This window comes from Monodon monoceros, unplaced genomic scaffold (assembly GCF_005190385.1).
Source record: "Monodon monoceros isolate NGI ecotype Baffin Bay Population unplaced genomic scaffold, NGI_Narwhal_1 Super_Scaffold_3, whole genome shotgun sequence".
Taxonomy (NCBI): domain Eukaryota; kingdom Metazoa; phylum Chordata; class Mammalia; order Artiodactyla; family Monodontidae; genus Monodon; species Monodon monoceros.
Genome location: NW_021703780.1, coordinates 57,403,720 through 57,416,275, shown reverse-complemented (window position 1 = coordinate 57,416,275; position 12,556 = coordinate 57,403,720). Strand labels below are relative to the sequence as shown.

Sequence of the window (12,556 nt, the reverse complement as noted above, 5' to 3'; positions counted from 1 at the left end):
GGTGCAGGGGTGCGTTATATGGCCAAGCAGCATGGAACAAGGGATCTGGGGGGGCTAGCTTCTTCTTAAGTAGACTTTCAAGCAACCCTCTTGTTTTTGACTCACCTTCACCCCCACCTCTGGAGGTACAGTTCTGGACATGTTGGGGTGGCTTCTGCAGGGTAAATCATGGTGAGTCTTACCCTTCCGCCTTCCTGTTTAGAATTCAGCCTTCGTGGTCTGCTGAGTCCATTGCCATTCACTCACCTATTTTCTAGCGTCCTGAATTTTGCTTCCATTGCCTCCTGCCCAGTTCTCTTTATCCTTGTGGGTTTGTCCCTTAAAAATAAGAGCCCTTTACTGTCATTTTTATGAGGTTTCAGGAGGGCGGAGAGGAATGGCATGTATTTCATCCACCAGTTTTAGATGAACACCAGCATTGCTTTTTCTAAATTGAATTGTTTGGCTCCAGTCGAGCCCTCACCTAGGTAACCCAATATCAGACAGAAAGCCTAGCTTAATTCACCTCTAGAAGCCTTGGCTTTTGAAAACAAAGGCTTTTTATTCTCTCTTGGGGCAGGATGAGGCCAGCTTTCCAGGTTTGCTTGCTTGCTTGCAGAAGGGTGGCAGGGAGGGAAACAACTCTCGTTCTTTGAGGCTTCTGTAATAGCAGGGACAGAATTCTAGTTAATACACTGATGGAGTCAGCCAGACCCAGGTTTGAATCCCACCTCTGCCACTTAGCTATTAGGCTGTGAGGACAAGACGCGAGTTCCCTGTGCCTCAGTTTCCTCAATGCCTGATGTGAACAGTGATGCCTTCCCTAGACGGAGGTTGCAGGCAGTAAATGATCTGTTGTGAGTCAAGTACCTGGCATGGAGCCTGGCACAGGAGGTGCTCCACAATGCTGGCTACAGCCGACGTCATGGAGTTTCCTGGAGGGAGGACCTCCGTGCCTCCAAGACGGTTCCATCTGTGCCCCTAGACATGGCTGCCCAGTTCCTCCCTAGTCCTTTTGAGCCCCAGGCCTCCTGCTGGAAGGAGCTCTATGCCCCATGGTTGTCAGGAAATGCCCCATGAGCCCTCCCACAGGAGGGTCCCTTTATTTCCCCTTCAGCCCACAGACTGCCCATCTGATAAACTTGCTCAGATTCCAAGGGTAGCTTTGTTTTAACCCTCCCAAGGGCTAATCTTCAAGGCATTTCATGGCTGAGCCCTGCTCTCCTGCTGGCAAGCTTCTCTCCAGGAGTATTTAACCCTCTCTGGGGCTCCACAGCCGACGTCCAGAAGTTTGGGGCACCGGGCTTGCCAAGCTGGAGTCAGTGGCTGCTCTTTTGGTCACTTGAGCAAATGGTGGCTCTGAGGATATATCTTAGCATCAGTTCCTGAGAGTTCCCGATGCGCCTTCCTCTCAACCATGACTTACGAGTCCTCAGAGTGCTGTGACTTCACCGTTACCAGCTGTTCACAGTTGGAGAGAGTGGGGCACAGGATAGCAACCTGAAGAAGGTACTGGAGTCGCAAAGCTCTGCAGGGATTTAATAATCCTGGGATTAAATAATAGTGCTGAGTAATCACGATAAAAATACATGCAGCGCGCTGTTCTTAGCACTTTATTAAAATTAATTGAATCCTCCCCACAATTCTTTGAGGTCGGTACCATTATCATACCCATTTTCCAGGTGAGAAAACTGATGTTATATGACACGCTCAGTAGTGGTGGAGCTGGGGTTTGGACCTAGAGAGTCTAGCTCATGTGTGTCCTCCAGGGTGTCCTTTAGGATTCTGCCTTTCTGAAGTGGATGTTTGGTAAGTATTTATTGAAGGATAATGAAGCCCATCATCTCCCATGTCTCGGCTGGTATCAGGTTCCCAGCTCGTGTAATGAAGAGACAGACGTAGGAATTTCTCAGGTCTTCTAAAGCCTTTTGCTGGCACTGGCTCCCCCATGTCAGCTGGGAGCATCAGAAATGCTTCTGAGAGAAAAACAAATACCGTATGCTAACACATATATATGGAATCTAAAAACAAAAATGGTTCTGATGAACCTAGGGACAGGACAGGAATAAAGATGCAGACGTAGAGAATGGACTTGAGGACATGGGGAGGGGGGAAGGGTAAGCTGGGACGAAGTGAGAGAGTGGCATGGACATATATACACTACCAAATGTAAAATTGCTAGTGGGAAGCAGCTGCATAGCACAGGGAGATCAGCTTGGTGCTTTGTGACCACCTAGAAGGGTGGGATAGGGAGGGTGGGAGGGAGACGCAAGAGGGAGGGGATATGGGGATATATGTATATGTATAGCTGATTCACTTTGTTATACAGCAGAAACTAACACAACATTGTAAAGCAATTATACTCCAATAAAGATGTTAAAAAAAAAAGAAAATGCTTCTGGATGAGCACCCAAGGGCCTTAGCTAATCCTTCCCGCGTGTGTTCCCAAATCCCCAGGCCTGGCTCCTGTGTGCAGGAAAGCACTTGGTCTCTGGAGGCTGAAGACCTGAGTTGGAATCCCAGCTCTTCTATTTAGTTGGTGTGCCACCTTGTGCAAATGGCTAGGTCTCTCTGAGCCTCAATTCCTTCATCTGTAAAATGGGCATGGTGAGAATTCCTTCTTCCCTTCCAGGGTTGTTGTGAGAATGTCTGGAAACAACATCTTTCTAGCCATATAGTGAAAAACACTAAACAAATGTGAGATGTTATCTGACTGTGGTGGAGTCCTTGGGGAGTGGCACCCAGCTCTGCTCCCTGGCTTTCCATACTCTGCCATCTGCACCCCTTCAACCTTAGGAAGATAGATGCCCTGGATGTAGGCAAGGCCAGTTTTGTGGGGGGCTTTGGGGTGGCCAAAACAGCTTTGGGGCAAATGATTGTATCATTCACATTTTTACAATGAGACAGTCAGTTGCTTAAGGGCGGAGCCAAACCTTCCTCATGCTCATGTCCCTGTTTCCTGACCCAGTGCCTGCCCTATTGGGGTACGCAGTATAAAAGGGTAAGATTGTGATGTAGCAGAATTTGGGGAGCAACACTTTTCCTTGCCTCAGCCCTACACTGTCCCTTTGGAGGAAGTTGCCTGCCTCCTGCCCTAGGTACGTTGAATCCCCACACTTGTGCCCTGAGGGTCTCAGAAGTGCCTGACATCACATGGCCCTCCCAGTGTCCTCCACTTCATGGTGCTCTAGTCACGTGTTGGTTTCCAGGCAGTTGTAGATAACAGCTCAATTGCCACTGACAGAAATCACTACAGTGAACGATGGAGACTGAAAAGGCAAACCCATGCTCAGGTGTTACCCAGCCAGAGCCTCCCTCCTGACGGGCGGTGTCCTCCAGTAGAGCTCTAATGCTTGCAAGGGCCACTTCCTAGGCTTTCTTTTTTTAAGTTTTTATAAATTTATTTATTTGTTTTTGTCTGCGTTGGGTCTTCATTGCTGCGCACAGGCTTTCTCTAGTTGCAGCAAGTGGGGGCTACTCTTCATTGCAGTGCGGGAGCTTCTCATTGCGGTGGGTTCTCATGCAGAGCATGGGCTCTAGGTGCGCGGGCTTCAGTAGTTGTGGCACACGGGCTCAATAGTTGTGGCTCGCGGGCTCTAGAGCGCAGGCTCAGTAGTTGTGGCGCATGGGCTTAGTTGCTCTGCGGCATGTGGGATCTTCCCGGACCAGGGCTCAAACCCGTGTCCCCTGCATTGGCAGACGGATTCTTTTTTTTTTTTTTTTTGGGTTCGTGGGCCTCTCACTGTTGTGGCCTCTCCCGTTGCGGAGCACAGGCTCCGGACGCGCAGGCTCAGCGACCATGGCTCACGGGCCCAGCCGCTCCGCGGCATGTGGGATCTTCCCAGACCAGGGCACGAACCCGTGTCCCCTGCATCGGCAGGCGGACTCTCAACCACTGCGCCACCAGGGAAGCCCTGGCAGGCAGATTCTTAACCACTGCGCCACCAGGGAAGTCCCCTAGGCTTTCTTAAATCCCCAAATCTGAAAACACCTTACAGCCCCTTATGTCCTAAATAAAATGCAGCCAAGTGGGTGGAAAGAGTTGAAATTTCAATTTCTGTTAAAGTTCTTGAAAAATAAGTTTTATTTTGGCTGAACCCTTTGCTGAAACAATTTCTTGAATTGCTTTTCGTATTTTCATGAGGGTGTGGCGAATTCATTTGGATCATAGATGTCTGCTATCTTGAAATGTAACATTCTTCTCTTTATTGTTTTTAGAGCTTGTATTTTCTGGGGCTCTCCCCACTGTTTCTTTTCTTTACCCGAATGAGAACCATCACTTTCTGAGATCTCATTTGGTCTTCCTTTCTATCTCTAGCACTAGCTATTACCATTGTTCAACCAGGAAGTTTCCATCACATCACAAGGTTACTATGTGCCTGAAGTTATGCTGTGGAAGCTAAGCGGCAGAACCTGTGCAGAGAGCCATGGACTCATTTGCTTGGGGTGAATGAGATTCAGATCTGAGCCTTAGGAGAGCTTCAATTTATCCCGCATCATGAACCTTTAGACCCCGTCTCTGCCATAAATCCCCCAAGGCCGAATACCTGTAGTGCCTTTACGTGTTCAAAATGCTTTATTTCAGGTGTGCCAAGGAGAGCATTTACTTGGGCAGATTAAGGAAAGGTGAAGAGGTAATGAAAAGAGATTTTCATTTTTTAAAAAAAATTGAGGTATAGTTGTTTACACTGTTGTGTTAGTTTCAGGTGTACAGCAAAGTGATTCAGTTATATATATATATATATATATCTGTATATACTTTTTCAGATTCTTTTCTGTTATAGGTTATTACAAGATATTGAATATAGTTTCTCATTGTTTATCTATTTTAAATGTAGTAGTGTTATCTGTTAATCCCAAACTCCTAATTTATTCCTCCTCCCACCCCTTCCCCCTTTGGTAACTGTAAGTTTGTTTTCTATGTCTATGAGTCTATTTCTGTTTTGTAAATAAGTTCATTTGTATAATTTCTTTAGATTCTACATGTGAGTGATATCATATGGTATTTGTCTTTCTCTGTCTGACTCACTTCACTTAGTATGATCATCTCCAGGTCCATCTGTGTTGCTGCAAATGGCATTATTTCATTCTTTTCTATGGCTGAGTAATATTCCATTGTATATAAGTACCACATCTTCTTTATCCATTCCTCTGTTAATGGACATTTAGGTTGCTTCCATGTCTTGGCTATTGTAAATAGTGCTGCAGTGAACATTGGGGTGCATGTATCTTTCTGAGTTACAGTTTTCTCCGGATATATGCCCAGGAGTGGGATTGCAGGATCATATGGTAGCTTTGTTTTTAGTCTTTTAAGGAACCTCCATATTGTTCTACATAGTGGCTGTACCAATTTACATTCCCACCAACAGTGTAAGAGGGTTTCCTTTTCACCACACCCTCTCTAGCATCGTTTGTTTGTAGACTTTTTGATGATGGCCATTCTGATAGGTGTGAGTTTTGATCTGCATTTTTCTAATACTGATTAGTGATGTTGAGCATCTTTTCACATGCTTTTTAGCCATCTGTATGTCTTCTTTGGAGAAATGTCTGTATATGTCAGATACGTTCAGTTTCCTGGCTACAGTCTTGAGAGTGCTTGAGCTGAAAGGAACTTGGGCACCATCTTCTTTTGGACAGAGCAGGAGACATAGAACCTGCGTGGTTTTGAGTCAAGCCCTAGATTTAATTTGAGGATAACAGATTATTAGAAACCCGCTTCTAATGTTACCTCTCAAGTACGCCCAGAGTTGAGTGGGTCAAATGGTGGCATTTTCTCACTGATATTCTTCTATGTAATAAAGTAGAGCATGAAACACAGTAAGATATTTTCATTTTTAAAGAAGAATAAATGTAGCCTGAAAACATTTTATTTTCCCTCAACTTGTCCCAGTGCAAAAAGGCTGTCACCTACCATTGATCTCACTCAAGCTTCATTTTACAGATGAACTGACCAATCCCAAAGAGCTAAACCTTTGAGAGCAGGGTCCACCCCTGAGACCCAGAGCAGTCCTCTGGAATCAGGGCTGGAGCAGGGGCTGTGGGTAGCAGCCCCTTTCTAGAGTGACCCAGTTATTAGGTCACTGGCTCTGGAACCAGATGGCCTGGGTTCATGTCATGACGCTGTCCTCTGTGAAGTTTGGGTCGCCTCATTTCTCTATGCCTTGTTTTCCTTACTTGTAAAATGGGTTAGTAATCCTCATATCTACCTTGTAAGACTGGCATACAGATTAAATGAATTAATAGAAGTAAAGTTCTTCAAATAGTCTCGGGCTCATAGTGAACACTGAATAAATGTTAATTATCATTCCTTTGGGTTTCCCCTGCCTAGAGATTGGCTGGACCAGAAATTACAGGGGCAAAAGTTCCTTTCTTGTCTTGAAGTTGCTGATGTGGAAGGAAAATCACAGCTCTCCAATGGAGCTGAGCAAGGGGCCTGGCTGGGTGGTGGCCTAGGAGACAGGCAGCCTGGGGTTCTGCCCACAGTAGCACGAACAATTCTGGCCTCCCAGGACCCAGAGATCTGACTGAGAGGGGGACGCCTTGTGCCTGGAGGGTCCAACTGGCTGTGCCTGTCGCCTTTGCCCCCAGAGTCTTGGGCCAGCCCAGCTCCCCCTTCCTAGGGCCTGATTCTGGGTTCATCCAAGAGAAGCAGACTTTGAGCAGGTCTAGCCTGCAGTGTTACTCACAGGACCAACATGTGGTTTTAATCCAGCCCTCTGAAAATGTGCTTACGTATTCCCTCTCACCCGAGCCATGGTTTTGTTATGAAAATTATTTAACTGGTCTTTAAAAAATGGGACAGAAATTCCAAATTGCAAAATCTCTGCCAGTCTCACCCAGAGTCTGAGTAGTGATAAATCAGTGATCAGCCAGTGGGGGCTGCTAAGTAGAGGGCAGAGGTCGGGGGATGGAACAGATGGGGCTGTCACACCTTAGTGATGACTCCAGAACTAGAGCCAAACTTGATTCTTATTACGCACATACACGCGCACACACACACACACACACACACACACACACACACACCCCATGTGGCTTTCCTCTGCCCCTTCTCCCACCCAGGAAACTCCCACCAGGAAACACTGTACAAGTGCTTTGTGATTCTCTCTGTTGTGATGGGGAGAGGAACATGCGATCTCTGTATTCTCCCCACCTTCCCTGCCCTGCATGTTATCCCACCTGCCAAGGCAGTTCAGTGGAGGACCAGGTTTTCGTTGTCTTTTTTTGATATCTGGGAGTTGAGAAAAGATGGCTTTGCCTCTATCCCTGCCAGCTCGTTCCTGTGCGGCAGCTGGTGAAAGTCATATTTGATGAGCCTGGGATGTCAGAGTTTACAGCAGGGCATTCTGGGAGGTAGTCTGGGAAAGGGAGAGCTGGTGCCCCTAAGTGAGGCCAAGTCCTGACTAATTTTCCCAAAGAAGAAGAGCTTTCCTTTTCCTGTGGCCCTTTAGAAATAAGAAAAAGTCTCCTGCTGGTGGTTACAGTACTAACTGTAATCGAGCCCTTTTCTCTGAATGTTCTAGTTTCTCAAACTGTGTCTGTACAAAGGCCACCAGTGTATGTTGGAATTTTTCCAAAAAGTTCTTCTCAAAAGACCGCTCTGGTTTTCATTTGACAGAAGGCATCCTCCATGCCATCTGCCCATCTCGTGGGGGAAACTGGTCCACGGGATGTGTCCGTGACCAGGTTGCACCATCATCGTCGTCAGAGTCTGTCATGCATCTGTAGTGACACCACTATGCCCTTATTAGTCAAGGGAAGGGCACTACATTACTAAACTGCCTTACTGTTTTCTGACAAAGGGCACACATTGAGCCCAAAAGAAATCACCAAAGGATCTGTATTAGTTAGGGTTTGCTGTGATCATGCTGCGTAGCAAACAGCCCCACAATCACAGTGGTTTACAACAATATACACCCTGATCTTGGTTGCAGGGCTGTGGGTATGCTGGGCCCAGTAGTGGGTGGCTGGGTTAGGTCCAGGCTGGGGACTGGGTTCAGGTCTGCTCCAGGTGCCTTGCCTGGGACATGCTCCTGTCATGTTGGAAGACAAGTTTGCAAGGTGGCACACACAACACACCACTCCAGTAGGACGTGGCCTGTGTTTTGTCCACTTATATTCCATTGGCAAAAGCAAGTCACACGACCGACGTCAAAGACAGTGGGTGAGGAAGTGTATTCCATCTTCAGTGAAGCCATGGCAGGGTGAGGAGGAAGGAATAGTGAACAAATGATTCCATCAGTGGGGACTTCCCTGGCGGTCCAGTGGTTGAGATTTCTCCTTCCAATGCAAGGGGTGCAGGTTCGAACCCTGGTCAGGGAGCTAAGATCCCACATGCCTCGTGACCAAAACAAAACCCAGAAGCAGTACTGTAACAAATTCAATAGAGACTTTAAAGAAATGGTCCACATGATTCCAAAAGTGACACTGTCTTTCACTTCATGTTTAAGAGCTGCCTGCACCCTGTATGGAGGGAGGCGATGATGGGGAGTTTGGTGGCAGCTCCTGTGTCCAGCCCAGCACAGCCCGCAGCTTCTCAGTGGACCGGGCTCTTTACTACTATCCTGGGTCCCCTTCCTACAGTTATTAGGGAAGCCAAAATCTCAGTCTTTTCCTTTTAGGCCTTGTGCATACGTCCTTCTTGGTTCCCACCCTTTCTCTCCTCAACTTCCCATATACTTTTTTTTTAAAATTTAATTTATTTATTTTTGGCTGCATTGGATCTTGTTGCTGTGCACGGGCTTTCTTTAGTTGCAGCGAGTGGGGGCTACTCTTTGTTGCGGTGCGCGGGCTTCTCATTGCAGTGGCTTCTCTTGTTGTGGAGCATGGGCTCTAAGTGTGCAGGCTTCAGTACTTGTGGCATGCGGGCTCAGTAGTTGTGGCTCAAGGGCTCTAGAGCACAGGCTCAGTAGTTGTGGCACGTGGGCTTAGTTGCTCCGCGGCATGTGGGATCTTCCCGGACCAGGGCTTGAACCCGTGTCCCCTGCACTGGCAGGCAGATTCTTAACCACTGCGCCACCAGGGAAGCCCTCCCATATACTTTTAAGCCAAGTGATTCCTTCCTGTTCCATCCTGGATTATCTTTGGATGGAGCCTCTGCAGGGCAAGACCCTTCTCACTGCCCAGGTGGCATCCTCCTAATTTATGCTTGTGGTTTTATGATGAAAGAGTTTCTCTTTCTGGCTCTGCCTTGAGCTGTACTCCCAAATGTCCCCATTGCAATATGCCAAAACCCAGGAAGGGGTGGTGGTGGAAAATTTTCAGATCCCAGAAAAATAGAGGGGGTTCGGAAAGTGGGGACAGAAACCCTGATCCCACCATGTAAACGTACCAAACTATGTAGTGGGTCCTTTCTATATTTTGACTCATTTTTTTCTCATGGCAGTCTCTGGAGGGAGGAATTATCTCATTCTCACCCATTTTATAACTGAGGAAATGGGGCAGAGTGGTTGTGTATCTCACCCATTGTAACTCAACCCAGAAGGGCACAAGCTAATCTAGAACTCAAATGTGTCTTCCCCAAAGTTTTTCTGGCTACTCTCTTCTTTCACCCCGCTTCCTCTGCAGCTGTGAGTGGCTGTGACTACTGGTCCAGTGGGCATCTTCTCTGAGAAGTTAAGGGGGGGGAGTCTTGGTGAAAGGGTGGGAGGTGAGATTTGAGGAGGGAGGGGAAACAGAGCAAACTGTAGAACCAGACACCATTCTCCTTTCCCTACTGCCACCAGCGTCGCAAGAGACCATGCGTGTGTTTTGGATGGGTGAATTGGGGGCGGGTTCCACTGGCCAGTGTGTAGCAGTGGGGTCAGTTGGGCTCCACCAGCAAACTTTCTAGTACATCATGCATCATTCCCTTTACTACTTTCTCTAAAGTGCTCTTTATTATTCAGCTGAATATTTCTCTTCAGAGGATGTTTTTACAGTTCAATCAAAGCAGCTTTTCTTTTCCCAAAAGCTTTGCTTGTGTGGCCCTACAGGGTCATCTGCTCATGGCTGTTTCGAACCTTTTTCTCTGCACAGCTGCACAATTGCCAACTTTCCCCAGGTTGTCTGAAGCCAAGTGAGGCCTAGAGAAGGATCAAAACAGTCTGTCTTCTTGAAACATTTTTAAAAGATGATTTATTTTTCCCTAGTGGTATCCAGAACTTTGAGAATCCAGATTGTGAATCCAACTTGAAAACATAGTTTTCTTTTTATTGTAGAAGGAAAAAGCAAAACCAAACAGATTCTTTGTCCATGGCCATTTCTACTTTTAGTTTAAATTAAAAATACTGGTATTCTTGCCAGCTGTGTGACTCTGGGCAAATTAGCACTCTGGACCTTTCCGTTTTCTCATCTGTAAAATAGGAAATGGAATAATTCCCATTTCCCTACATTGTTGTGAGGATTAAAGGAGATAATAACTCATACACAATTGAAAACTTAACATCAATAATGGGATCTGCAGTTGGTTGAATCTGGGGATGTGGAACCCATGATTATGGAGGACCAACTGTGTTATCTGGGTTTTTCACAGTGCTTATCTATGCATGTATTACACGTATGTGTGTGTGTTAAATAGTAATAAAGATCATATTAAAATATATCTAATAAAGACAAAAATTTAGACTCTCACGTCAAAAGGATCATCAGCTAAAGGTGTCTTAGGGGGAGACAAAGATCATCTGTTTTATAGAAAAGAGGCTCAGTCCCACTGGGCATATCCTGTGGCATCATATAGGATGCCTCTCAGAGTTGTCCCTTTGAAGGATGGAGGCTGGGCATTTACCCACTGACTTTTGTCACCTATGTGTTGAGGGTTGTCCCCAAAGGTGTTAATTTCCTCTGTGCCTCCCTGAGAGTGGGCAAGAAAGCAGGGAATGGTTCCGGGGCTTGAGGTGGGAAGCTGGCAGTGTACAGAGGGATTGTCCACTGTAGGGACAGCTGGAATCAGTCGGGGGCCCAGGGGAACATAACAGAGGGTACAAAAAGCATACTCTATAGAGAGGGGGCCCCTGGAACCCCAAACAGAAATTGGAGGAGCCCTTCTGAGGTTTTATCTGAAGGAAAAGAAATCTTGAAGAGATATCTGCACTCCCATGTTCACTGCAGCATTATGCACAATAGCCAAGACATGGAAATAACCTACATGTCCTTCGATGGATGAATGGACACAGAAAAATGCATACATGTATACAATGCAATATTACTCAGCCATAAAAAAGAAGGAAATCCTGCCATTTGCAACAACATGGATAAACCTGGAGGACATTATGCTAACTGAAATAACCCAGACAGAGAAAGACAAATACTGTATAGTATCACTTGTATGTAGAATCTAAAAAAAAAAAAAAAAAAAACTTTCAGCTATAAAATGAATAAGATCTGAGGATCTAATGTACAGCATGGTGACTAGCTAGTATTGTATACTTGAAATTTGCAAAGAGAGTATATCTTAAACATTCTCACTACACACACAAAAAGTTCTATGTGAGGTGGTGGATGAGTTAACTAACTTGATTGTGGTAATCATTTCACAATCTATACATAAATCATCATGTTTAATAATTTAAATATACACAATTTTATTTGTCAATTATACCTCAGTAAAGCTGGGGAAAAAATGAAAAAAAAAAAGGGAAGAAAAAGAAAGAATTCTTAGGGCTCCTAGGCAGGGTAAAAAGCCAGTCTAATCTTAGATTTCTCCACAGCATCATTTGATGTTAGAAAACTGTGGAGCAGAACCTACAAGCTATTCCAAGAAAGAAACTGTGAGCAGTATTTTATATCTTGCCAAACTTTCTTTCAGGCATGAATGCTATAGAAAAATAGTTTTGAACATGCAAGAACCCAGAGGCTATTATACCCATGAGTACTTCTTGAGAAAATTATGGAGTTTTAACTTCAGTCAACCAAGAAATAATGGAAAACTAGGGCAAAAGGGGACAGGCGTATGCAAAGAATATGTTTAACTGAAGAACTAAGACCGAACAAGTGTAAGTATTGGAGTAATAGAGTAGAAGGGACATGTTTTATATCCTAACAATATAGAAATGACACAAATAGAAAACTTCGGAAGGTGAATGAGGGAAAAGTGGGAGAAAGAATAAACACGCTGTTTGTGAATAATAGCTGGGGACCAAAGAATATCATTTAAAGCTGACAAAATATAGTAGAAACGTAAGCATTTTAAATTGTACAACGGCAAACATTACAAAAGATAATACTGGTGATTACAATTGAATAGCAAAAGAGTGGTAGGGAATGGGGGGAAAGGAATTAATCGTATGGTTATTCTTACTAGGGTTTAAGAGCTACTGTTTAAAGAACTAGACATTTAAGGGCATATAATCATAAAGGTAATCAGTAGGATCCAGATCAAAATTTCCTAAATGTTATAAGAAATATACACCCCCAAACCAAGTAAACATAACTGAAAACATAGTGGAAGACTTCAAAAATTATAAATACAAAAAATATACCATAAGATATTATGACAGAACAAAGACTAAACGTGTATGGAATCTCAAGTGATGGAAATGGGCTAAATCCACCCAGTGAAAGAAGAACAGAGAGCTGGGCCAGGTCAGGACTGGAACCA

At 45.1% G+C, this 12,556-nt stretch overlaps 1 protein-coding gene across 22 annotated transcripts in view; it reads left to right on the top strand.

Annotated features, from left to right (window-relative positions):
- Window positions 1-12,556, top strand: part of GASK1A (golgi associated kinase 1A) — a 99,857-nt gene that overhangs the window by 66,247 nt on the left and 21,054 nt on the right. The window contains exons 1-2 of one of the 22 annotated variants that reach the window (XM_029242283.1): window positions 2,291-2,586; window positions 4,565-4,613. The exons of 18 other annotated variants lie outside the window; for them this stretch is intronic. Coding sequence is in view for 1 of the 4 variants with exons in the window: in XM_029242263.1 (XP_029098096.1) it covers window positions 4,551-4,613 (63 nt within the window). In the remaining 3 variants the exon portion in view is untranslated. Of the gene's footprint in view, window positions 1-2,290; window positions 2,587-4,313; window positions 4,614-11,292; window positions 11,952-12,556 lie in introns of those variants that run through there. 3 more of the 22 variants (XR_003796626.1, XM_029242263.1, XM_029242284.1) reach the window with 3 other exon arrangements.